The sequence below is a fragment of the Prunus dulcis genome, chromosome 6 (assembly GCF_902201215.1).
Source record: "Prunus dulcis chromosome 6, ALMONDv2, whole genome shotgun sequence".
Lineage (NCBI taxonomy): Eukaryota > Viridiplantae > Streptophyta > Magnoliopsida > Rosales > Rosaceae > Prunus > Prunus dulcis.
This window is the reverse complement of record NC_047655.1, coordinates 24480893-24505787: the sequence shown is the minus strand read 5'-3', so window position 1 is coordinate 24505787 and position 24895 is coordinate 24480893. Positions and strand designations below refer to the sequence as shown.

General features: G+C 36.6%; 4 protein-coding genes across 6 annotated transcripts; 2 read left to right on the top strand and 2 right to left on the bottom strand.

Annotated features, from left to right (window-relative positions):
• Positions 1–3500: 3500 nt before the first annotated feature.
• On the top strand, positions 3501–7092 carry LOC117632064 (probable anion transporter 3, chloroplastic). Its single transcript, XM_034365439.1, has 8 exons — positions 3501–4041; positions 4643–4869; positions 5150–5498; positions 5586–5630; positions 5759–5905; positions 6242–6379; positions 6539–6572; positions 6683–7092. The coding sequence occupies exons 1-8, from the start codon at positions 3571–3573 to the stop codon at positions 6850–6852; spliced, it is 1581 nt and encodes a 526-aa protein (XP_034221330.1). The 5' UTR covers positions 3501–3570; the 3' UTR covers positions 6853–7092.
• Positions 7093–8025: 933 nt separating this feature from the next.
• On the top strand, positions 8026–8794 carry LOC117630843. The gene has a single exon (XM_034363650.1). It carries the CDS (start codon positions 8293–8295, stop codon positions 8629–8631), a length of 339 nt encoding a protein of 112 aa, XP_034219541.1. The 5' UTR covers positions 8026–8292; the 3' UTR covers positions 8632–8794.
• A 230-nt stretch (positions 8795–9024) lies between these two features.
• LOC117630842 (protein DEFECTIVE IN EXINE FORMATION 1) lies at positions 9025–14420 on the bottom strand. Of its 2 annotated transcripts, none has more exons than XM_034363649.1 (13): positions 13856–14420; positions 13602–13712; positions 13361–13443; positions 13153–13270; positions 12867–13021; positions 12067–12653; positions 11847–11917; positions 11278–11534; positions 10925–11106; positions 10267–10550; positions 10063–10180; positions 9770–9952; positions 9025–9674 (listed from the first exon to the last, which is right to left on the bottom strand). In XM_034363649.1, the coding sequence occupies exons 1-13, from the start codon at positions 13993–13995 to the stop codon at positions 9360–9362; spliced, it is 2604 nt and encodes an 867-aa protein (XP_034219540.1). In that variant the 5' UTR covers positions 13996–14420; the 3' UTR covers positions 9025–9359. The 2 variants fall into 2 exon arrangements, with proteins under 2 accessions (XP_034219540.1, XP_034219539.1); XM_034363648.1 differs by having other exon boundaries at positions 9074–9674; positions 12067–12659.
• Positions 14421–15065: 645 nt separating this feature from the next.
• On the bottom strand, positions 15066–23871 carry LOC117631546 (mRNA-capping enzyme). Of its 2 annotated transcripts, none has more exons than XM_034364774.1 (18): positions 23555–23871; positions 22917–23172; positions 21915–22050; positions 20941–21092; positions 20570–20653; positions 20405–20467; positions 19889–20020; positions 19574–19783; positions 19147–19266; positions 18921–18970; positions 18212–18374; positions 17961–18098; positions 17470–17592; positions 17281–17379; positions 16833–16922; positions 16590–16674; positions 15769–15899; positions 15066–15687 (listed from the first exon to the last, which is right to left on the bottom strand). In XM_034364774.1, exons 2-18 carry the CDS (start codon positions 23046–23048, stop codon positions 15541–15543), a joined length of 2055 nt encoding a protein of 684 aa, XP_034220665.1. In that variant the 5' UTR covers positions 23049–23172; positions 23555–23871; the 3' UTR covers positions 15066–15540. The 2 variants fall into 2 exon arrangements, with proteins under 2 accessions (XP_034220665.1, XP_034220664.1); XM_034364773.1 differs by lacking the exon at positions 23555–23871 and adding an exon at positions 23415–23530.
• Between the last annotated feature and the right edge of the window lie 1024 nt (positions 23872–24895).

Here is a 24895-nt window from a genome sequence, read left to right as displayed (position 1 = left end):
TTAGTATGTAATTAGGTGCACCATAATTCAATGGACTTTATTTTTATTTCTTTAAATTATTATAGGATAGCTTAAAATAAGGAAGTTTTTAATGCATTAAAAAATAAATATCAAGTAAGTTTTCCACCAAATCACATGGTCACATAGCTTAAGGTCCCAAAAATAAATAAATTAATTAAAGACCACTAATTGGTCCTAGTGAAAATTTTACTTTATTTGGTACTCTTGTACAATCCTTTTTCATAGGGTTTTCCTTGTTTGCTTTTGTTAATTGATTCATTCATTCATTCAATACCCAATAAATAAATAACTAAATAAAGATTACTTCCTAGTATTCTATCTATGTTTCTCTTTTTGGTAAATACCACGAGGTGTTCCCACACTCAAAGAGTGAGATTAATTCATGCTTGGGATTTGGCTTGTTCTTGACCACAAAGTGCTTCCAACGGATTTCGAATCCCTGCCATTGAGGCACCAAGTAGCTCGCCAGCTGGAGGTAGTAGTTTACCAACCGCACCACACTTTGATTATCTATGTTTCTCTTTTAATTTACTTGGAAACATAATTTTTCTACAAGTTGAGGATGGCTAACTAAATATATATATATATATATATACACACACACACACATACATACATACATATATACAGAGAGCTTCCATTGAGGGATCTCTCAAATTAGTTTATTTGAGGGACACTCTTGTAGGGTCCAATCCGCATTGTATTTCACTAATCCAAACTGTCTATATTTTAGATAATCATTCAAAAATCATCTCTACAAAAAATCACTTGAATCTAATATTGTTTGACCACTCAATTGTGTTATTGAAATTTTAGTACTTTCTTGAAGCACCATATTCATTAATTTTGTATGATACAATTGGATGTCAAAAACGGTTTTCGCTTTGTCTAATTTTTTGCAAGAATGATCTATGAATGTAGACTTAAAAAATAGATGGTTTGGATCGTTGAAAAAAAAATCGTAAAAAACTCTAAAGGGTGTCCCTCAAATGATCCCTCATTAAAAAGGGACTGATTATATATATATATATATATATATATCGGTTTGTTACGTATTTTAATATACTATTTTTACCCTTGTTTTATTATATCAGTTTGTTTGTAACATTTTCTTTAAGTATGGTTATGTTAAGAGATTTTGATTATTCCTCATCAAAAAAATACAGAAAGTTATTTCCGCACACATTTATATAATAATAAATAAATAAAACCTTTAATTTTTCATAAATTTTCTTTTAAACTCTTTCTTTCCATGAGCATATAATAAAGAAAATTGCTGATATTGTTTTTTGTTGTTGTTGTTGTTGTTGTTGTTGTTGTTACATTTGATATTGAATTCGCAATTGGTAATTTCAAATAATTTGGTCTCATCGAATATACCTCTCTTCCATTTAATCTCATATAATTGATATTGAATTGGCAATTGGTAGTAGTAGGAAGTAGAATGGAATCAGAAACAGAGGAAACAGGGTAATGACTGAGCACTCAAATCTGGTCAAAATCTCCTACTTTCGTTTCTATGCATTCAACAAAACAAACACAGCTTTGATTTTTCTTCCTAGGTTTAGGCTCCTCCTTGTGCTATTCAAAACTAACATCAAAATCACACACATCACCATATTTTCCACAACCCAAATTTCCTTTGAACTTTTCAAGTGCATCCGCCAATGCATCAATGCTCTGCATATCCAAATGGTTTGAGGGTTCATCCAATCCAACACCAAAATGTGAGGCCTTGACATGTAGAAGAAGAACTTTTAAAAATACACATGACATTCCAACAACAACAAAAATACAGATGAGATGCACATGGCCTTGAATGTTAGATAGGTGGTGGTGGTGGTGCTAAATAAAACACATTTGATTATTCATCAAAAATGATTCTTATGCGGGTCGAACCACCATCAATGCGATTCAATGAAATGAACAATTCATTTTTAGAACATCATTCAATGATCACCTTTATAAATAAATAAATAAAATCAATAAAATCTGAAATAATTAAATCATCTAATTATAACACAATAAAGAGAGGAACAAGATATTACAGATAAATTAACAAAATGTTGATGATGATATTTAAAAAATTAAAATAAAGGGCAATAGTATTTTATTGATAAGAGGAACATATACAAGTACAAAGTCACTATGGTACAAAATATTAATACATCTTGTCTAGTGACCAGATGCAACAACACATTGAATTGATATGGAGAGAATTACACACAACCCACAAAGTGCTTAAAATCCCTGATTCAACAACCGAAAGCATGCCTACTTAAACTTACAAAACCAATCTGTTGCGCAACAGCAGAAACAACATATCCGTATCGAAAGGTTAAACAATTCTTGAAAATTATTAGATTAAAAAATAAACTAAGAAGCAGTACCACCACTCCACATCTTCTGGGCAACCCAAAGATAGCCATAGCGCCATACCGTTAAACCCATAGTGTTGTACTGGCTAAACCTGAAATGTAACCTGACATCTTCCTCTCATTGTCGCTCTAAACTCATGTCGAAGGTTGACAACTGAAGCCAAATCCTTGTGTACGTGGGCTAAAAGACGACGACTGTCACGACGATGACATCATTTCACAGCGGTTGCTTCCACACCACAAAACAAAATAACAAAGAATAATAAGGAAGAAAAGGGAGGGAAGGAGAGGAGATGAGAGGGGAAGGGAGGAAAGCCGCCAACCCCCAAAGAGGCCGCGACCAGGGTTTCTTTCCTTAGGGTTTCCTCATAGAGGTCTTTTCTTCACCTAAACAGTACCTAAATACAAATGTTGATGATGATAATTAAATGGCCAAACAATTTTCAATTGTGTTGATCTTTTGCAAAAATGATTCTTAATGAAATTTTAAAGGCTTATTTACTCAAATGGTCCTCAAACTTATACTTGAGTTGCATTTTGATCATTCAACTAAATTATTCATTTAAATGGTCCACCAACTCTTTATTAATTGACGCATTGGTCCTACTCGGATATAACTTTGAGGGCATTAAACTACATTATGAAGTGAATCGTAACGAAGTGATTTCTTCACTTAGTGTTCATAATTAGGGTTTGTTATGTAAGGAATGTAAAATTTTCCATGTATGATACCTAAAGGTGCCAAAGCCACAAAGCTCTTGGTTGTCCACCGAACCAAGGCTGCAGCAGAGCAATACGTGTTGCCACGTAGGAGTCTTTGGATGCCTAGAACACTCTGACGAATGACAAGTCAGCCGTATTTTTATATTGACGAAATTGCCCTTCGACGAGCAATTCCCGGGCTATTTCCCATTCTCCTCACCAACCCCCACAACACAAAACAACCTTTTCCTGCACCTACTCTTTTTCTATTTTTCATTCTTTCCTTCCATTCCCACACCAGACACCATTAAAATAATATAATACACAAATAACTATATTGTATATTATATATATCTGACCATATGCCTGTCAGTCTGCATTTGAAATTCTGTACATTAACATGCCCATTTTGTTGATGGGTGGTTTCTAGTTTATATATTCTCTCTTTATTGATCTCTCTCTGCCTCTCATGGCGGCTGTATCTACCACCACTACATCGCAGCTGCATATTTCATACCCTGCTCGTTTATTCAAAAGCCAATCAAGTCTGATCAATACAGAGAAAACCCAGTTGGGGTTTAAGCCCAGAGGCAGAGTCCAAGCAAAATGCGAGACGGGGATGGCTTCTTCTGCAGGTTTCGGATTGGGAAACAGAGGAAGAAGAAGGAAAACAGAGGGGTTTCAGAGGGGAAAGCCATGGGTGGTGACGTGTACGGCGGAGGGCATAGAGAGAGGAATGTTGATGGGAAACAGAGGAGGAGGATCAGGAGAGGCTGCTGCTGCTAAGAAAGCAATCAGTGTGCCAGAGAGGTTCAAGGTGGTGGCTTTGTTGGCGTGTGTGATGTGCTTGTGTAATGCCGATAGAGTCGTCATGTCTGTGGCTATTGTTCCACTCGCAGCTAAAAATGGCTGGACCAGTTCTTTCTTGGGCGTCGTTCAGGTATTCTTAAACTTCACTTAAACCACTCTCTCTCTGTCTTCTTTTTTCTTCTTTTTTTTTTTTTTGGTTGTCATTTTTGCTCGTTTGTTTGTGTGTTAACATTGAAATTAACGACAAAATCCATACTTATGTATGGAATTTTTAATAATATATATTTTTTTGGGGTCAATAGAGGTTTGTTTTCTTTGCGTGTTGTGCTTGTATAGGTAAACGAGGGAACAAGATTGTCCAGAAACAATAATAATGAGAGAAATATTGTGTAGTTGTGGTTGAGAAAAATGGACAACCCATCCAATCCGTTTAAAATAAAAATGCCCACAGTGAACAATTCCGTTGGAGCCCACAGAATGGCCACATAGATTTTTTCTTTTTTCCCAAAACATGATATAAGAAAGGAAAGATTCGAACACATAATCTCAAAATTTTGAATTAAATGTTATTAATAATCACTCGAGTTATAAGCACATCGTGTGAGATTAAAGGTTAATGTATGTTGTTTGCTAGCAAAGATGATTGAACTGTACGGATTGTAGTGGAGCTTGGTCTGCACTTCTTGTGGGACCCATAAATCGTTTCTTAACATTTTAATTTTTCGTGGCAGTCATCTTTTCTATGGGGATACATATTCTCATCAGTGATTGGAGGAGCCTTGGTGGACAAGTATGGAGGAAAGAGAGTGATGGCATGGGGTGTGGCCATGTGGTCTCTGGCTACTCTCCTCACCCCATGGGCTGCCAACCATTCCACAACCAGCCTCTTGGCCGTTCGTGCCTTCTTTGGACTGGCTGAAGGTGTGGCCTTGCCATCCATGAGCACCCTCTTGTCCAGGTAATTAATGACTCCTTAATCCTTGCTGCTAATCATTAATTAGACCTTTAATTTTTAATTACGATAATGCTCGAGTCACCAAATGATGTATCAATGTACATGGTTTTAGGTAACTGGGAGAGCAAATTTTATTGAAGGACTCTAGGCTATATGTAATAGTCTTTGCTAATGAACTGAAGTACTAAAACCAATACATGAATTGGAAAATATTTTGAATCAAATCGATATGAGAATTAGTTAACACTACAGAAATAAATCTGTTTATATGTAATTTGAGCAGGTGGTTTCCAACCCAAGAAAGAGCAAGTGCAGTTGGAATCTCTATGGCTGGTTTTCACATTGGCAATGTCATAGGCTTACTGCTAACTCCAGTTATGTTATCATCAATTGGAATTTCTGGCCCCTTTATTCTCTTCTCTTCCATTGGACTTCTCTGGCTGACAATCTGGGCATATACAGTCACAAATGATCCAAGAGAGAGTTATTGCATCAGCAAATCGGAGCTCCGATTGATCCAAGCTGGAAAATCTGATTCTCCAGTAAACAGTGGCAAGCTCCCACCTCTGAGGCTCCTCTTATCAAAATTACCAACATGGACCATTATTTTGGCCAATATAACTAACAATTGGGTGAGTTTTTCTTATTACTAATGGGGTGGGAATATTAGTTTTGTTTTCTGCTGAGTAATTGATTCTTAAGCATGGCCTACCTTACAGGGATACTTCGTTCTACTGTCGTGGATGCCTGTTTATTTTAAGACTGTAAGTTCATTTGTCCTTGATCTTTGATCATTAGCAAATTTATCATGTTACTGGTGTATAATGTTATTAATTATAAATGAAATGCTAGATCACTATCCTAATTGTGAATTTTACAATCTTTTTTATAGGTATTTGGTGTAAACTTGAAGCAAGCAGCATGGTTTAGTGCTGTTCCATGGGGAACAATGGCAGTTTCCAGCTACATTGCTGGTGCAGCATCAGATTCATTAATCAAGGCAGGCTACTCTTTGACTTCAGTTCGAAAGATCATGCAGGTAGCTCTTGAATTTCCATCTGTTTTTAGAGCTCGTAGATAATTCGAAGCCTGCTATTCAGAATAGTATGATAAGTTCATATACATTATTGGTTACAGCACAATATAAAACAACAAAGTTGGCCTCAAACAGGGGATATCTGTGGATAAAGAAAGCAAAACATTATACACCACATGACAGGAGGGCCTATTTCTTTTTCTCCTATTTAACTGAATTTTCTTGTGAAAGTCTAACTTGAATAAAATAAAATCCCAAGTTAAATCCAGTTGTACTTAACAGATCCTTAAATATGGTAGTCTTGTGTATCAAATGCTGAGAAATACTTGTGCATGACAGTCTATTGGTTTCATTGGACCTGGAGTGTCATTGCTCTGCCTAAACTATGCGAACACACCCACGGATGCAGCGGTACTCCTCACAGCAGCCTTGTGCTTCAGCTCTTTCAGCCAAGCAGGCTTTCTCCTTAATATACAAGTAAGTTCCATTCATCTAAGCATATGACAGAACAGAACAGTCAAACTAATGCAGCTAATAGTTAATTGAATTCCCTAATTAATTCAATTCAACCATAGCCATTAAACGGTGGACACTGAATTTTCAATCTGATCTAGCTTCTGTGGTTTATTTGATCAGGATATCGCCCCTCAATACGCTGGATTTCTCCACGGTACATTCTTCCCCAGTTCCTTGCCACAGAGGGCAAGTTCAGATTCTATTTACTTCTTTCTTAGTATAGTTAGCTAACTACAATGATTCAATGGCATTATATATCAACAGGGATTTCAAATTCAGCCGGGACATTTGCAGCCATAGTCAGCACAATAGGAACTGGTTATTTTGTGCAATGGTTAGGATCATTTCAGGCATTCCTAACTGTCACTGCAGCGCTCTATTTCGCGACAGCAATCTTTTGGAACCTATTTGCTACTGGAGAGCGTGTCTTCTAGACTGAAATGTCCAACAATTTGCATCAGTAATATATACGCTTAAATTTTTTTAGGAAATCTTAGATGATATAGGCATGGAAAAGATGAACATAAACATCAATGTGGAGATCTTAGATGGCATAGGCAAGGAAACGATGAACATAACATCAATTTGGATGTTCGAAATTTTGGTTCATTTTGAAGGCAATGTTAGAGCTGAGAGAGATTTGAGCAAGTAGAGTTGAACACTCATGTTTCAAGATTCTGCAAGGCATTCCTTGCTCCTGTTGCATATTTTAGATTATGTTCTAAGAAGCAAATAAATTATTCATTTATTTTATATTGGTCGATTTCCGTATGAAAAAAAGTAATGGTCGTTTTTAACTTAATAATTTCTTCCCATCATGTCGAAAATTGTCTCTCTTATCCAATGTGTAGCTTAGCCCATGACTAGCAGATGTAGAGGAGCATAATTTCATATTGGTAACTCTTAATTATAGAATATCACACGCAGTGCATAAGTGAAGTTATTTATACCATATCTACTGATTTTATTATTGATGACATTTTTAATACAAATGAGGTTTACATACATATTTAGGTTCAACCTATATTAGAGAAATGATCCGTAAAATAATTCATATGATGCAATGACAATCATTACACTCAATATGTGTCGGTGCAAATGATTAAATTTGTTTCCCTGAAAAAAATCATAAACATGGTGGCGGTGACGTGGTTCATAACGGCTAGCCAATAATTTTGTCAGTAAAGTTTAGTTTTTATTCTTTTATTCTTTTTTGTATTTTCCTCCAATGGCCAAATTCATCCAAAAATTAAAAAAAATTGGCCAATAAAACAAGAGTGTGATTTGCACTTGGATGACGCAGTCATGTTCATGTAATTTGGATTAAATAATAAAATATTAAAAACTCTTCAACTATCTTTTTTCTTAGCTACCTGCTAAATCAAGAACTTATTATATAATAATATGTTGTTAAATCCAAGAAAAAAAGGCAAAACAAAAATACGATGATAAGTCCAAAGTGGGTGACGTGGACGAGACCCTAAACCTACTATTTTTTTATTAATTTACCACACAAACTGATGAGTCATGACCGATGAGAGAAAGTATTCACCCTTTAATGAGATTTTTCTCGCTGCTCTGTACAGTTCTTATACAAACACCTTCACGGTCCACCACAAAATATCAATCAAAATTCCAGATTTTTTTTTTTATTCGTATCATCCTGAAGATTTTCTTGCTCTGTATCTCGGTATCATCATCGTCCTGTCTGAACCTGATAAGACTCGAAATCATATTCTTGAAGATTGTCCGAATAAAGATAGCAGCTTTTCTACTTGGGTTTTGCTAAATCCAAAATTTTGATTATCTGCTACTTGGGTTTTCATTCAACAAGGTTTTGCTGAATTGGGTTGGTCTTTAATTCACTTGAAGATATGAATTTCAGGAGCTTGGAGGAGTTCTGGGCCTTCTACATGAACCAGCACTCGAAGCCATCGACAAGGCGTTGGCATTTTGTGGGGACCCTTGTTTCTATCTTCTTCTTCCTCTGCTCGCTGCTGTTTAATTGGTGGCTTTTGTTTCTTGTGCCTTTAGCTGGGTATGGATGTGCATGGTACAGCCATTTTTTCGTGGAAGGGAATGTTCCTGCTACGTTTGGGCATCCATTTTGGTCTCTCATTTGCGATTTCAAGATGTTCGCTTTGATGCTTACTGGTAATATGGACAAAGAGATCAAGCGGCTGGGGAAGAGGCCTGTCTTGCAGGGATTCTAAATCTAAACTGGTATCTTCTCAGTTCTGCACTGAACTGTTACTTACTGGTCTATAAGTTTGGTGGCTGTATTTTCTGATTTACTCTGTAATTTTGAACATGTTTCTTATATTGAGTGCAAAATATAGACAAGGGATATTCAGAATTGCCATTTGGGTTTGTTTATGTTGGCTTCAATCTGCGATAGCTCTTTTTTTTTTTTTCTATTTTTTTTTTTTTGGGCATCAGTTAGGTTCATATTTGTCCTAGGAGATCGGTTACAGATCGAATATGAAACTTGGAATTTCATTGAGCAAATAGAAACAGACTGATGGCCTAACTGAGCAAATAAATGGTTGAAATCAAATTACTTTTTTACTCTTTGGATGCCATTGGAATCAATCGACCATAAGAGATTTGCGAGAGATGTTTTTGTAAATAAATATCCAATAGCTTTGCATTATATTATCCTCTGAACAATTACGAACGTAAAACTTCAAATTGGTAGTCAAAAACTTCTTGTCCATAACTCATATTCGACTATGTTACAAGTTCCGACATGTATTGCTCAAGTCAAAACTGAGTCTTTTTGGGCCACATACATTTTGGGCCAACCAAGATCAATCTGAGCTTGGCCATTAAAAAGGTATTCACTCGAGTGCGGCCATGGTTTCTGCGATTGCTCAGGTGATAATGTATATCATGTTCCGTGAAGCTTGGCTTGTGTCTTGTATTGATAAAGGTCCAACATTTAGTCAGTGTTCCGCGAAAATGATGGCAAAGGCACAGCTTCCTGAGGACGAAGGATTACAAGCACGCCGAACATTCCAATCATCGGTAGGACGAGCAGCCACTTCAACAGTCTGTAGTAATACATATGGAATGTGAGGGAGAACTCATCTGAAAAGTAGAGTCCGTTCTTGTCAACCATCTCCACCATAACAGTCCCTGTTGTCCTTACACCAACTGTTGGAAGCTTTATACGGTATTTTCCAGGACGATTGAAGATCTGGTTTACCACTATCCTTCTCTCTCCTTGGTAGTTACCGGGCACTAACAAGGTTGTCTACATAGTTTGAAAGAAACAAAAACTTATTTTGAGAGAGAGAGAGAGAGAGAGAGAGAGAGTTGAACAATATATGGTGGCATGGAGCCACTTACCGTGACATTATATGGTACTTGCAACCCAGATGGGTATCTATAGCCATCTATAATCTCAATCTCCACCCAGAAGTTTTTGCCCTCTTCATCACGGAAGGCTCTCGATGAATGTGAAACAAAGACACCTTCACGGTTGTACCTATTTGCAACATGATTTCGTCCTTGATTAGGTAATCTCCATGCCTGAGAAAGGACAACATGGTAAAGATAATTAAAACAAATTAAGATATGAAAAATAAAACTGAATACAACAGAAGAAATTATCCACAGATTCAGCTTCAGTTCTATCCTGCCTTGAGGGGATGATGTGAAGCAGGAGTCGAGAAGCAAAAGACATTGCCATTCATGGTTGAAACAATAAGATCGAGATCGTCTCCACCATCAACATTGTCTGCCAAGACCATGCTATATCTGTCATGCGGAGATTAATGTTTCAGGTAAACCATTGAAATGGGGAGAACTAATCGAACATTGAAGGATTTACACAAAAAACTTACGAAGTTTCGCCAATATCGACAACATCTGTGCATGATGTTGGTCCATCAATTATGTATAAGTATCCATCAAATGAAGTTGTAACAAGGGTGAGTCCCTTCTTCTTCTCTCCTTTTTTACTTAAATCAACTAGAAGAACTTGATTCATAACTCTTCCATGAGTTCTATATGGATATGGACGAACAATTGACCCATCTTTGCCACTGAGAACATATATGTTCCCTGACAGGGTTGGAACCACAACATCAGTATGGCCATCCCCATCAACATCACCAATAGTGGGACCCTGAGGAACACAACAACTATGCATCAGATTGCACCACTGTGAAATATAATAAGATTTACTTTGACGGTGCCCAGAAATGAATAATCCAAGTGTTAATGTAAATGAAATCACACAGGTTGAAATATTGATAGCATTAATACGTAGAACCAAGATGCTCACAGTTCTTGATTAAATAAGAATCACAAATTTGTGCGCACAAGTTTACAACAGATAAGCCATCTAACAAGATGGTAAATTAACATCACCGGGTCCAGAGCAGGAAAAACAATCAGAAAACAATTGATCAATTATAGTGCAAAAGATCTGGTCCCCCAAATATGGCATGATGTTCCCATTCCCACACAACTTAATATAAAATGAAAACTGCAATGTACCTGGGGAACTAGACTCTTAAGATGCGTTTCCCAAATCTCTACTCCTTGTGGAGTCCATGCAGCAACATTTCCATGAGTATCAGTAGTCACTAGTTCAATTTTTCCATCATCATTGATATCAGCAGCAACAACAGCTCCTTGAATTTCAGCCATTTCAAGAGGAAATTTTTCCCTTACCTTGCCTGAACAAGAGAAACAATTTAGTTACCACATCACTGAGAAAAAAAGATCTGTATGTAACAAAAAGATAATCCAGCATCTTATATAACTGGAGCAGAATTTATAGCAACTCATGCATTTTGAGCTAAATATGTCAGCAAAGTCAGGAATGAGGATAAGAAAAGTTAGGTCACCATGATGATCCAAGGCATAAAACAAGCCAAAGGAAGTCCCGACTAGAATGTCCAGATTCCCATCACCATCCAAATCCACAACAGTTGGAGAAGAATATATATGAGCACGGAACTGCCCAGTCTCTGTACTCAGATCTAGTTCAGCAGTCCACTTTACTTGCTTTGTGTCAAGATTGAATACAACAATAGAACCAGCTACATACTTTCCAATATCAATGTCACCTAATTCCTTCATACGCTCTGGGTTGTCATAATACCTGCCAATTTACAAGGTGGCAGATTACTTTCAGACCATTAATTAAAATATATGCTCATTTTGATAAATTTTCTAATGTACATCATGTACAGAAAAGACTTGCCTTTCCAGAGCCTACACTGCACAAATCCTCTAATATCAGGAGGTAGACTCTTTAAATGGGAATAGAAGTGTTACAGGTAATGGGATTGACTTCCACACAAACAAACAACCATTTTTTTCAGTTTAATGTTAGACAAGTTACCATTCATCATTAATATATGATTCCAACTGTAAAGAAAGAAGAGTTTTGACACTAAGGAAGAGAACTCACTCATGATCAAAGAAGTAAGATACAGCAACAACCATTTCTGATACTCCATCATTATCAATGTCCGCTATGACCTGATGAAAATAAGAAACATATCCCCATCAACCAATTTAACTTGCATCTGGCAATATTCATAACTAACATTCATGCTTACATACATACTTGATGCCTGTGCAGTGTGTGCATGCATGTGAAATGAAGAAACGTTAAAGTGAAAACTCACAGGAGTGCAGAGAATGTGGGCATCAACATTGACATAATCCTCCAGCTTCTCATGTTGCTCTTCAGTCCACTCTTCATCTCCCCACATTGATTCATCAACATAATCATCATAGTCATAACTATACTCATCGGCCAGTTCATCACTGTTACGGAATAAATCAAAAGATGAATCGGCATCTCCTTCCAGACGTCCATCATTTTCTACGGTTGCAATAGGAACATCCTCACTATTATTTTTGGATTCAGAACCAACCTCCAGTGATTCGCTCAAGTTTTTGTCTTCCAAAAGTCGTCTCCGAGAACTAGTTGCATTCACTGCATTAACAGTCTCCTCTGACACATTTTTCACAGAAGAATTGTCTGTGCTTGTAGGCAACTTGATAACTGTTTCTACATGACTTGAATTTGTTTCCTTTTTATTCTCTGGATTTGATGCATTCACCATGCCAAGGTTGCTTTCTTTTGAAATAGTACTTGAAGTGTTTAAATCAGGATGGCTTTCTTTTGAAACAGTACTTGAACTGTTTAAATCAGGATGGCTTTCTGTTGAAATAGTAGCAGAGTTGTTTGATTTAGGTGTACTTCCATCTGTTTCTACATGGATAACCATCAATTGAAGACAAGATTAGTTCCTCTTAAAAGGCATACTTTCAGAGTCATATAAAGTCAGAAACTGTTTCAGGTGGCTCAGCATTCTCTTCCTAAAGGTCCACAGATGTTACGGGTACCCTCAAAAAACCATAGCAGTCGTTAAAGAATTTATATTAATAAAAGAACTACTGCAATATGTAAATAACTTACGAAGAGTTGATTTCATAGCCTCCATGACAAGAGAATCATCATGAACATCTGGATGAGTACGATCCACGGGATCTGGATGCAAACCCCCATACCAGTTCTTTTTAACTTTCCTACGAGGTACTACAAGTTTATCTACCATCATGTAGCCTGAGACCCTAAGAGAAAAAATACACAAAAACATTTACGAGCTTGTGCAGGCTGATATATTATTGCAAGGACAAGAAAAAAGAAAAAGAAATATAACTAATAACATCACTCATGCAAAATATAAATATAATTAAATTACCTGAAAAATAGAACTTCACCATTGTAGGTTGCCAAAGTTATTTCTCTCACACCATCCTTGTCAATATCATAGAGGAGAGGACTGGCATGTACAGTTGACTGATGAAAAGCAGGCCAACCTGATAAAGAATTAAGCAGGTACTCAGAAAAATCACTTCACCAACCTTTAAGACAGCTTTACCCAAAAAAGATAAACGAAATTGCCATACCAGGATGTTTGTCTCCGTCAGAACCTTCTAGAACTTCAAGATAGTGAACAAAAGAAGGAACCACAATCTCAAGCTTTCCATCACTGGGAGGAAGAAAACGAATGCCAAAAACAAAAAGAACACACAAATAAATTCTAGACACATTTAACTCAAACGCCAACCATAATTAGTCCCCTTGGTGATCTCAAAATGCACAAGTAAATGCCCAAAGTTTCAAGCCAAAACACTTTCCTTTTCGTACCTATTAATATCGGCGATCAAGGGAGTGGCATATATGCTAGAACTAACTTCAGTTTGCCATCTTAGCTCCAATTTCGCAGGGCACTGCGTATTCAACAATGCATCCTCATCTCTAACAAAATACAGAACCAATAATAGAAACGCATCAGTCAAATGCAAAAAATTCCATACAATTAACCTAACAATCAACAGAAATCCTAGTGATTATATGCGAATTAAAGGCAATTACGACAGTTGAAGAAGAAATGAACATACATGTTTGGATAGCCAAGGGAATCGTCGCTGGCCTCACGTTCCCTGAACTTATTTTCCGCCGGCTCCTCGCCATGAACGAAGCCGGAGCCGGCGCAGAGAATTAGACAGATCAGGAAAGCCCTAACCGCGGTGGATTTCATATGAACGTGCTCGTTTGAATCAATCTGATCGGAAATGAAATTGGGGACCAGATAAACCCTAGCTCCTAACTAGGGTTCTGAGCAATGTCTCAGAGATGTGAAGAAGCGAGTGAGGCAGAGAGAATTTAGGACATGGGAGCGCAGAGAGTCAACAATCGAGGACTATAATTGTAAATTGCCCCTTGGGTTTGACTAAATTACATTTACGCGCGAGAGGGAAGAAAAGCGAGGAGTTTATAAGCAGAGGTCCGGGGTCCGGTGACCGGTGAGTACGGCCAATGGGTTGTTATCTCGGGCGCGAAATGACGTCTAAAGAAGTAAGACAGTTAATCGTGATCTTTGGAGACTGTGTGCTGTCTGCTCTGCCTCATAGAGGACTAGGAGGAGGTGAGGGCAAAATAATTCCTTCTTGTTCTTCGGTTACAAAACCATTTATTCTTTCATTACTTCCAAAATAATAAAAATACTCTCTTTCTTTTTTATTTTATTTTTTCTTTATGACTATGAAACTAAACTTAAAGCTTAAACTTGTAGAACAGCCAGAAATGAAATATATTGGTGAAATTAAGCTTGAGATTCTAACCATTGATGCATTCCGATTAACTCCAAAAACACGCGTATATTGTTATCATACTGACCACTGATCTCAATACATCAATAATCAGATCAAACCTAAAAACGCGAATGGGTGATCCAATCAAATCCAAAAACACGTTGGTCACTAACGCTAGCTCTAGCAAAATTCATATAGCTTTACACACATCTTTAGAGCAGGGAAGCCTTGATTGTCAAACAACTATAGCAAAATTCATCCACCTTGATCAATCCTTACAAAAAGCAAATACTTGACAGAACAGTTGGTAATTAGCTCATGAGACAGCCTCTTTGATTGTCGTTTATGCAACCATCAAAGATGAGTTTTGAGCTCAATATTCATTTACTATAACACCACAAAGACAGCATCAAACAGGAAATGGATCATCTCAATCATAAGAATAACATCAAGGTGCGTGGTAAAAAACCAAAATCCCATTTCTATTTTAAACAAATAAAATATAGAAAGAAAGACGAAAAACTAAAACAAGGATTAGGAGGAGCTTGGAGAGTCATTTACGGTCCCGAAGTTATATTCACATTAAAGGGGAAAGGCAAAACTTGGATTGTAAAAAATGCCTACCTTTTTAAACAACTTAATAATATCATCTGAATATACATGGCTGACACTAACCCTACTTCTCTTCATCTGACTACGACTATCAGAACCAAATAAATTTGACAATAATACCGGGGGGTTATCTGGTGTGCCAAACTGGATCATACAACTCACCAGCACAGCACTCAGTACAAATTATAGCTACGCTTTAGCTCGTTACACAATCTCTGTGATTCATCATCAGCTGATATGCCCAAATTATGCCGAACTCAAGTAATTACAACTCTGAACGACTTGCCAACAAGGTGTCCGAGGGCAGCCTTTAGTACTACTACGCTTGCCTATTATTAGCAAACTTCACAAGAAACTGCCGGTGTTGCTCAGCCCCGCTGTCACCTCCGTCGTGCCGCATTTGCGTGCTGCTGGGCTGCTTTGCTATCATTCCTTATCCTATCAGCATACATAGGCAGACGAATGATCTCATAGATCTCATTCAACAAGATGTCCTGCGTGATATTATCCCTTATGCTTCGCATAACCTGCTTCCAAAATCAGCAATCAATAAGCTCAATGTCCGGGGTCAAACAGGAAAAGTAAAATTAAAATATGTGGATAAGGACCTTCTTGTAGGTATTGAAATCATTCGGAGTTGATTTGTCGGTCCTGATGCGCATACAGACCCATTCATTTGCTTCAGAAGCCCAAGAACACTCAATTATTTTTCCGGAATAAGAAGAGGGGTCTGAACCATCTGCTACACAAGAATACAAAAAGTATTTAGAAAAGTAATCACAACAGGATCATGTCCAAATCACACCCAACATAACCTAATACTAGATTCTAGTGCTAAGTAGATTGCTGAAGATATGATGCAGTAACCAAAAGGGCCCAATTTAATAAGGCAATGTTACCAATAGTAAAATAATAAGAACTGATAAAGACGCAAATTTAAGAGAGCCAACTGGAAATTTTAGCAATTGCTAGGCAACCCTCCCAGCCCATAAAAGCATATCATATCAGACATAAATAAAATAAAACTAGCAGGGAACATCAAAACATGCTAAATGACAGCAGAATTCTGTCACTAGGGTAATAAAAATTAAACATTTCCAATAAGAATACTGTCTGCCCCAAATACAGCATCAAAGATTTTAAATTGTTCTATATAGGTTTCCCAAAACACTTTAAGCAATAAAGGGAAAACTATAAAAACAACAAAAGTTCTCATCCATCATTTTTTTATACAAAAATCAAATAAGACTGTAATTCTGCCAGTCTTTTGGGATCAATCCACATGTGTATGCATGTATCCCCATGATAGATCTAAACAAAAAGAAAGAAAATATGTGTGCTTATTTTAAAGTTGGTAGACAGCCTCAATGCAAAATTTCAGCGTCCAATCACGATTAACCCCAAACAAGATATAGAAATTCATGTCGACCTTTAAATGCAACTTTATTTCCTTCCATTTGTTTCTTCTTCCCGCGTTCGTATAGAAAAAGATGTTGCCGATCATCATCGCCTACCTGTCCACACAAGTAGCTTCATATAAGAAAACAAGCACAGAACAAATCTAAGGTAAATACCAAAAGGAAAGGAGAGAGATACGCGAAGCAATAGCTTAAATGACACAATAAAGCTTTTTATGTATCAGAAAATAACTCAATAAAGAATATAGCACAACCTCAAATAGAAAATCAACCGAGTTCATTTCAGGATATTTCCACTTTAGAAGTCCTTCATGTGTACGGGGAACATATGGATCATCCCAACCCTAGCATATCACAATTATAAATAATTAATTGCTTGCAACCATTTAAAAGGGTTAAATGTCAGCTTAATCATCAAGCACAGTGATTGCTACATAGTCCATATTAGCAGGGTACGACATAAAAATAAGTCAATGATATAGTCAAGAAAAACAGAGGGGGCGGGTTAGAGTAGGAGTGAGTGTGTGTGTGTGTTTTGAAAAATAAGTAAACAAAGAATCCTAAATCAAAATATATTAAGTAGTATCATAATATATTTTCCTTCTGAGTCCTATTAAGGAGCTGTGGATGCTACTCCATATATTTTCATTTAGGATTCATTGTTCACTTATTTTGATCTCACAGTTTATGATCCTCAACCACCTGAAAGATAAGACCATCTGCATCATGTGAAAGCCTTGGAATAAATTCCTTCAAAAGTTTGGTTACTGTGGAGAGCAACCAAAAATCCTTCCTCCTCACCTGATAAACATACTGAGAGAATTAATCCCGGCAGAATAGCAAACAGTGGAATGAAGTTCAAGATCAGAACCCCGAGTCATTTATACATACCCTGAATGGTTCTAAGTCATATCTATAGTAGGGATTCCTACTTTGGTAAATATTGTGGCGCTCATGATTCCGAGGTTCAATGACTTCTTTCTCAAGCATCTTCCACCGTTCGTAAAAAGGCCGCTGCAACAACTCTAGAATATTAGATCCATAAAATGGGTAGCTTAATATTGCAGAAAAGATCAGGAAAAAAAAAATTGTAACCAAATTTGATAATAGTTCCAGAAAAAGCAAACGTAAGTGGCACAACAATCAGGCCAAAGTCTGACAAATGATCTCAAAATACTGTTGAGTGGTGCTTTTCCAAATAAAGAAATAAAAATATACACACACACACATATATATAGTTGAGCAGTGAACTGCACAACCATATAGCATATACCATGTGGTTATTAATATAAGAGCAAGATCTTAAATTCTGAAGTTTATCCAACAAAAGTTAATGATGTAGATAGCCCAGGAGAAAAGGCACAGAAAAAGGGCAAACTAACCTCTATGATAGGAACGTGGTTGATTGCCATCATATCATAAATGAGGTATCTTCTCTCCTGCTTCTGTGAATCAGGCACGGTATCAATTATCATCTCACCATCCAGTAATGTGTAGTGGTGGGTCTTCTCAGCTAAACCCTTACAAGCCAAAAAAAAAAACAAAAAAAAAAGGTCACTCTAACTTGTGAAGGATGCTCGACATGTAATCTTCCCCATATCATCAACCTTCCTAAAAGTAAGTGCATCCATACCTCATTTGTGTGTTTACAGGGAAACCTCATTTGGACCCTTCTAAAATTAAAATTTCTATCAACCAAGTAACATCCATCCATAGTTATTAACATCATATATCGTGTTCCATCAGCCTTCCATGTAGCATAATAATAGCGTTGCCTCAACAGCTGTAAGTTGTCCCTGCATGTATGAGAAGGAAGTCCATTCAGATGACAATATCAAAATGAAGGAGCAACACTAAGTAAAATTGAACTTCAATAATCAATTGCAATTCTTCCTTAACATGTGTAAAACAGTATATAACAATACAGTTAATAATGCATACTCAAGGAAAAATCTTTACAGATACACAGAGGGGTCATCTATCAGCCAACAACATTAAGAAACCAAATGTCAAGCCACATTGGATCTCTTTTCAATCCCCACATCAGTACAGGGCATGATAGTGGAAAACCATCCAGATAACGCTAAACTTCAAAAGTGCTACAAATATATTTTAAGCATAAAACGAACTACAAACTGTCCCTACATACCAAAGGTCAAAATATCAATTCAGAAGCATGCACCGATTTCAAAAGATTCATTGTGGATGCAAGCAACGACTTTGTTGAAACATCAATTTTCAGTTATTGTTCCAATGAAACATTGTATTATATGCTCAATTTTTCTTTAAATGAAACCACAGCCAAAAAAAAGAGAGAGGAACAAGGCGCTGTGAAATTGAACCTGTTAAGAGAAACTGGGTGCGACCCTGGGAATTGTGAGTTTCCTCTTCCCTGAAATTAAAGAAAATGATATTGAAGTAAAATGTGATGCAAATAGGAATCAAATGATATTAAAGAAAATATGTGATTAAATATCAAAACAGCCCAACTAAAGATATTATATATCTGTGGATTTAGATGAGAAAGCCAGAAAACATCAAGAATACAGATAGTCTCAACATGCCTACCCCAACAACCAGCTTAAGAGTTTGATAGCAGAACTGCCGCATTGACTCTTGCTGGTCCCAAGGTATCTCATCACCCAAGATATCATCATTTGTCATCACTCCATTTGTATCCTGACTCTCCTGAAATCATAGAGGAATGTTACAGCTAATTGAGGACAACAATCAAATAACAAACATGTATATAAAGAAAAAACAAAAGGTCATTTGTTTCCATTACATGATCAAACAGGAAATACAGGGTAGATTAGTAACAATAAAGAATCCATTAAAAACATTATTCATTGGGCATAAAAATTAGTCATCCATCTATGCCATGCAACAAACAGGAGACCACTCATCATTTACTGAATTTTTTTATCTACTTGTCAATCATTTGGGGGAGAATAAGATCAAAAACCAATAAATCCACTTTCAAGACTATGCATACATTCAAAGGGGCAGCAGGACCTCCATCATCATCATCATCGTCTGCAACTGCTTCACCATTAAGATCAAATTCTGAAGATCTCTTCCATTCAGGAGTTGAGGGGCAGACAACCATTTCAGGCTTTCGTTCATGGTAGAATGAGTATAAGGCATCAATATAGTCGGGTTTGTAGATTCCTGGAGGGCGTACGTCAGCAAACATTTTTATTGCCTGTTTAATAAAATGCAGTATTAGAAAAATAGCACAATAAGACAGAGAAATAAAAACAGGTTTGTTTACTCCAAATTTAGACAGTTCAAATTAGTTCATAATTACCTGAGTGACTGAAATTGATAACGAGCGCATTAGGTAGTGGATGATCATATACCCTGTGCGATTGTGCCCATGTGTACAATGGACAAGAATATACTTCTTGGACTGCTTTTGACGAGAGAGGAATTGTATAACCTGCAATAGAGTATCATAACCAAAAAGTTTACTTTCATAAAGCATATGAGTAGAAAATAGGCAAGCCATTTAACCATGTAAAGCATATAAAAAGCTTTTTTCCTCATAAACAAATAGGCAAGCTAGTTGGGAAAATAAGCAATAACTTAACGGAGAACTGACAGTGGAGAAGATCAAATGGTAGTGAATAACAACTTAAAAAAGACAAATACAGAATAGCATTGTTGGCTGGTTACAGGGTACTTATCCTGAGGAAATATAAACATTTCTGAAAAACCATTGCATGAACTAAATCAAGTACTAAACAGAATCACCCCTGCAGCCGAAAAAATTTGTTTAAAGATTCATACAGGAAGGACGGCATATGTCAAATAAGAAACAAACCTCATATACAAACTGATTTACAGATAAGTTGTCCGGTACTGAATCCCGCCCCTTGCACGCAATCTACACTTTCAAACAGGATTCCCATAAAATAAAGTTAAGTGTACAATAGTTACAGACAAAAGTACCAAAGAATACAAAATTATGCCAACATTTACTACTCACCTTAACATGCTTAATACCCTCTTTCTTCAAATCTGATGTTAGATAATAGCGAGACGTATTCGTCAAATCAATCACCAAACCAAGCTGAAAAATGAGTGATGATGACCTTAAAATCATTTCAAGCATTGAACAATACAGAAGAACTCTCATGGTGTTACTATTTAGTTCAACTCTTGTTGCCCAAAAATTACATCCACATGCAATATCCAAGCTTTGACAGCTCTTGCATGTGAAAAAACTACCTTTCACTACTTATATCAACAGAAAATTTCTCCAATATTCATATAAGAGATATTAAGGATTCCAATCCAGAGAATTGAAAACAAAAAATAAGACTAGAAGAAAAAAGCATATAATTTCAGTGGACTTACTTTTCTTCCCAAAACTCTTTGTTGATGAATCACTTGTTTAAATGAGTATCTTTTACCAGGAGGAACACAATCATTATAAGATTCACCCAGTGGCACCTTAGAAGGTATCATGCAGAATATTTCTTGACCAGATGCAGGACAATCCAACCAACCTGCATTGTGGGGAACAATATGGTTAAAGATGACAGAAGTTAAGCTATATGAAAATGACATTTCAAACTGGCAAACAAAATCACAGAGCACTTTGGATGCAAATACAGGATACAAACAAAGCACCTCAAACTAGTCAACTTCAAAAATAATTAAAACCAAAATTGTACATAATCTGCACACTCATGAGTCATATCAATGCTACAGAACGAACCCCAGTTCCCCGGAGAAAGGTCTAAAATCCTCTATCCATACTAATATATAAAACGAACACTAGTTTTTTGGAGTGACTCTGTTCAAGCTGTATCAAATTCTATATATTAAGTTGCGACCTACACCCCAAAAGTCATCAACAAAAAATCATGACACATTCATTGAACATACAGTTTCTACATATCAATATGCACACTTTAAATCTCAATGAGTCTATGGTTTGGCTATAATATCTGGAAAACCTAAAAAGCCAAGCTCCCTCAACATCAAAGAAGGAAATTTTATTCCAGGATTACAAGCACAAAGAATATTGAAGTTTAAAAATTTATAGCACAAAAGTTGTGCAGGGAATATCAAAGCTTTCAAACATTTAAGCTGTTCTCCTAACAAGAAAACAATAGAGAAACAAAAATGTTTCTACAAAAGGCAGAAGCACTTTTTTAACATAACAGAACATATAAACGGTAATAATTTAATTCTTGCACAGCATGGAACTGGTGAAAATGCAGTGACATGCATAACTCCACTAAGCAATGCAACCTATGGAAATGAAAATATATTAGCAAGACTACTAACCAATACTACAGACAGCACGTGAACATATAACCTACCAGAGGGGAGCCTAGACTTGTCATAAACTTTGGGGTTTTTCGTTTGATACGAATCATATACAGGGGGTTGAGATACATGCATTGGTCTGTCATCTGGGCGGTCGCGTTTCAATCGCTTACGTCTTTCTTCGCGCTCCTAATACAAGGAACACAACAAAATCAGTAACCAGGCACATAAAGATGTTGAGTTCAATGTATATTATATACATATATATTTATATACAGTTATTCTCTCATCTGGATGTCCACAAGTTATTACCATGTGGATGCCATTGTAAATAGGGAGGAAAACAAGGAGGGATGATAGAAAATACACGGCGTCTGGACATCCGCATAGGAGAATTTCTGTATATATATATATATATATATATATATATGCATGTATGATAAGAAAAGGGAACGAAAAAAAGATTGTTCCATGGCTAATCTTTGTGCATGTGAACGAATGTGTTTGTGCACACAGGCTTGTGCATGGCAAAATGTGTGTGTGTGTGTGTGTGTGTGGGTGGGTGTGTGTGAGAGAGAGAGAGAGAGAGAGAGAGAGAGAGAAGCTGTAATACTTTTTAAGCCATAAGTTTCCCCATATATGATATATTAAACCAACAAATGAGAAGTGAAAAAAACTTGTTTGACAATATAAAGGTTTAGGAAATATACTAATTGTCAAAAATTGTAGATGCAATTAAAAAGAGTAGCACGCAATAATTTGTCTCTCATGTCACTCTAAATTTCTAAATCCCTCTATCTTATGCCTAAAAATAACGAGAAATAGCAAGTAATAGCAATAAGAAGAATTTCAAGCATTGCATAAAGGAAAAATTAAAGAATGCTATTGGGATTACGAGATTCCTTGTTCAAAAGAAAGAAGTAAAGAAAAAAACTCTGTGAACTTTTGCAGCAACCCTGAATAACTACAATAACAAAAGAAACGAGTTCATCCAGTTGCCAATACCCACGATCAGGGGATAAGTAAGTTAAATGAGAAAAAATAAAAAAAAGTACCCGGCGTGCTATATCAGCTCCACTCTCTATGCGTTCTTCTGGTGCAGCAGTGTAATGTTCAATGTGACTTTCAAAAGTATCTTCATCTTCTTCAGGTAATGGTGAGGCATTCAAGTCCATGGCAGCAATCATTCATAATCCACCACACTACATTTGCCAACGTAGAATCTTGAATGCTCAGAGGCCTATCTCTCTCAACAACTTTTAACAACGAAACAACCTTTCATTCGAAGATTGCATCAAACCACATGATCAGCTGCACAAATATACACATTGTCAATAAATAATCCATCTAAGCAACTAAAAGCTATTATGAGACCCATTCCCTATCACTAACTGATACAAAACAAAAATGCTGACTATATTGCTCAGGCGAAAGATGCCATTAGCCTTATATGCGATAGCAGAGGAAAAGGACAAAATTCATGTAATGTACTCCATCTCAACTTAATCTGACTAGAAAATTAGCTTTACCCAAGCCCAAGCCAAATGAAATACCTTCCTCTAAGCACCCAAATGGTGCAAGCAACCCAAAACCACAAACCCTAACCATGAATTTCCTATACAAATTTCGAATTCTGTGTCCCCTAGAGCTTCACAGCTGCAAAAACCAAAGCGTAATCGAGATGAGCTCAAACCTCAAAAAACTGCAATCGAAAGCGAATTCACCGTGCCCTGAAGTAGCCGTGAAGAATCAAAACTTGCACGATCAGCACGAACACAGCGGCGTCCCTCTAGGAGTTCAAAGAAAAAACCCTGGGATTGTTTATCCTGTTCCTGGCAACTGGGAAGCTCTCTGCGAAACCCTAAGAGAGAGGGTGTGTGTTTGTTTAGAGAGAGAAGTAAAAGCTTGTCTATTAATCAATCCATGTCAAAAAAAGAGAAGGAACACGCACACGGAGGAGAGAGAAGAATGCACGATTCAGTTGAGAAATCCAAAAAACGAAACAGATAAAACCCTCCAAAAAAAAAAAAAACATTTATATAAGCGTTTGAGTCTTTATATAATTGGTGAAAATTTTAAGAAACTTTTTAAGTAATTACGAAAATGAAAATTACTTGATGAGAGAGGAGGAGGTCTGATTTAGCTTTTTAGGTGTAGCCACGTGAGAACATTGAGTACTACCCTCCATTTATTGTGTCAAAAGATTTTAACTTGAAATTTGTTTACCTCACCTTATTTTTTTGGGGTTATTTTCTAATACCAATTTTACCTACTACTTTATCGTTATCTGATGAGGTTTAAATATAACGAAAGTCTAAATTTAATTTGAGAAATGAAAAAAATAGATAAGTATATCAGACGTAATAAATTTTTAATTGTGGCCAATGGGTCATACCATAGTTGAAAAGTATGTTTGACCTAAGCGGTGGTCTCAAGTTCGAAATCTCTAGACACTAGTGTGTGTGAGTAAATCCCACTCCTTCTTTCTACCTTTGAACAAAAAAAATAAAAAATATTTCTATTCGTGGATAGATTTTTTGCCACTTCTATTTTTTTCCAAATCAAACTAGTTCTGGGTGGAGGTACTGGACCCTTGATTAATCATTTGCAATGCTTATAATTAATAGTGGATCCTTGAACATTTGAACCCACCAACCATCATAGATTCCATCTAATTTGGAAAAATAAATAAAAATAAAAGTTGTAAACTTGCAAAAGAAGGTGAGGTGTTGGGGAAAGAGGAGGAGCTGGAGAAAAGGGTCACAAGGCTCACAGTAAAAAGCGATGTGGAAATTGAATTAAAACAAACAAAAGGAGGTGAGGGGGTTGTGTGCCTAGCATTGGCAAAGTTGGAAAACGACAAAAGAAAACGTACCTAAAGCTCCAAAAGAAGATCCCATAAAGTGGTCTAGTGGTCTACTACTAGTTGAATTGGAGAAGCCTTGAAGAGCAAAGATCCTCCTCCTACTCCTCCATCCAGTTAGTCCTGGACAATTCTCTCCAACTACAATCTGCCACGTGGAATCAAGTTTTT

Excerpts from the sequence above, each read along its gene's own strand:
- LOC117632064 (XM_034365439.1), top strand. The coding sequence starts at position 3,571 with ATGGCGGCTGTATCTACCACCACTACATCGCAGCTGCATATTTCATAC. Across the intron at positions 4,042-4,642 it reads CTTTCTTGGGCGTCGTTCAG|TCATCTTTTCTATGGGGATA; the intron begins GTATTCTTAAAC and ends TTTTCGTGGCAG. Across the intron at positions 6,573-6,682 it reads ATACGCTGGATTTCTCCACG|GGATTTCAAATTCAGCCGGG; the intron begins GTACATTCTTCC and ends ATATATCAACAG.
- LOC117630843 (XM_034363650.1), top strand. The coding sequence starts at position 8,293 with ATGAATTTCAGGAGCTTGGAGGAGTTCTGGGCCTTCTACATGAACCAG.
- LOC117630842 (XM_034363648.1), bottom strand. The coding sequence starts at position 13,995 with ATGAAATCCACCGCGGTTAGGGCTTTCCTGATCTGTCTAATTCTCTGC. Across the intron at positions 9,953-10,062 it reads CTTCACATCATCCCCTCAAG|GCATGGAGATTACCTAATCA; the intron begins GCAGGATAGAAC and ends GTCCTTTCTCAG. Across the intron at positions 9,675-9,769 it reads AAGTACCATATAATGTCACG|ACAACCTTGTTAGTGCCCGG; the intron begins GTAAGTGGCTCC and ends CAAACTATGTAG.
- LOC117631546 (XM_034364774.1), bottom strand. The coding sequence starts at position 23,048 with ATGATTGCTGCCATGGACTTGAATGCCTCACCATTACCTGAAGAAGAT. Across the intron at positions 20,021-20,404 it reads TAAATCAGTTTGTATATGAG|GTTATACAATTCCTCTCTCG; the intron begins GTTTGTTTCTTA and ends ACTCTATTGCAG. Across the intron at positions 16,923-17,280 it reads CAGATGGTCTTATCTTTCAG|GGTTGGGATGATCCATATGT; the intron begins GTGGTTGAGGAT and ends GTGATATGCTAG.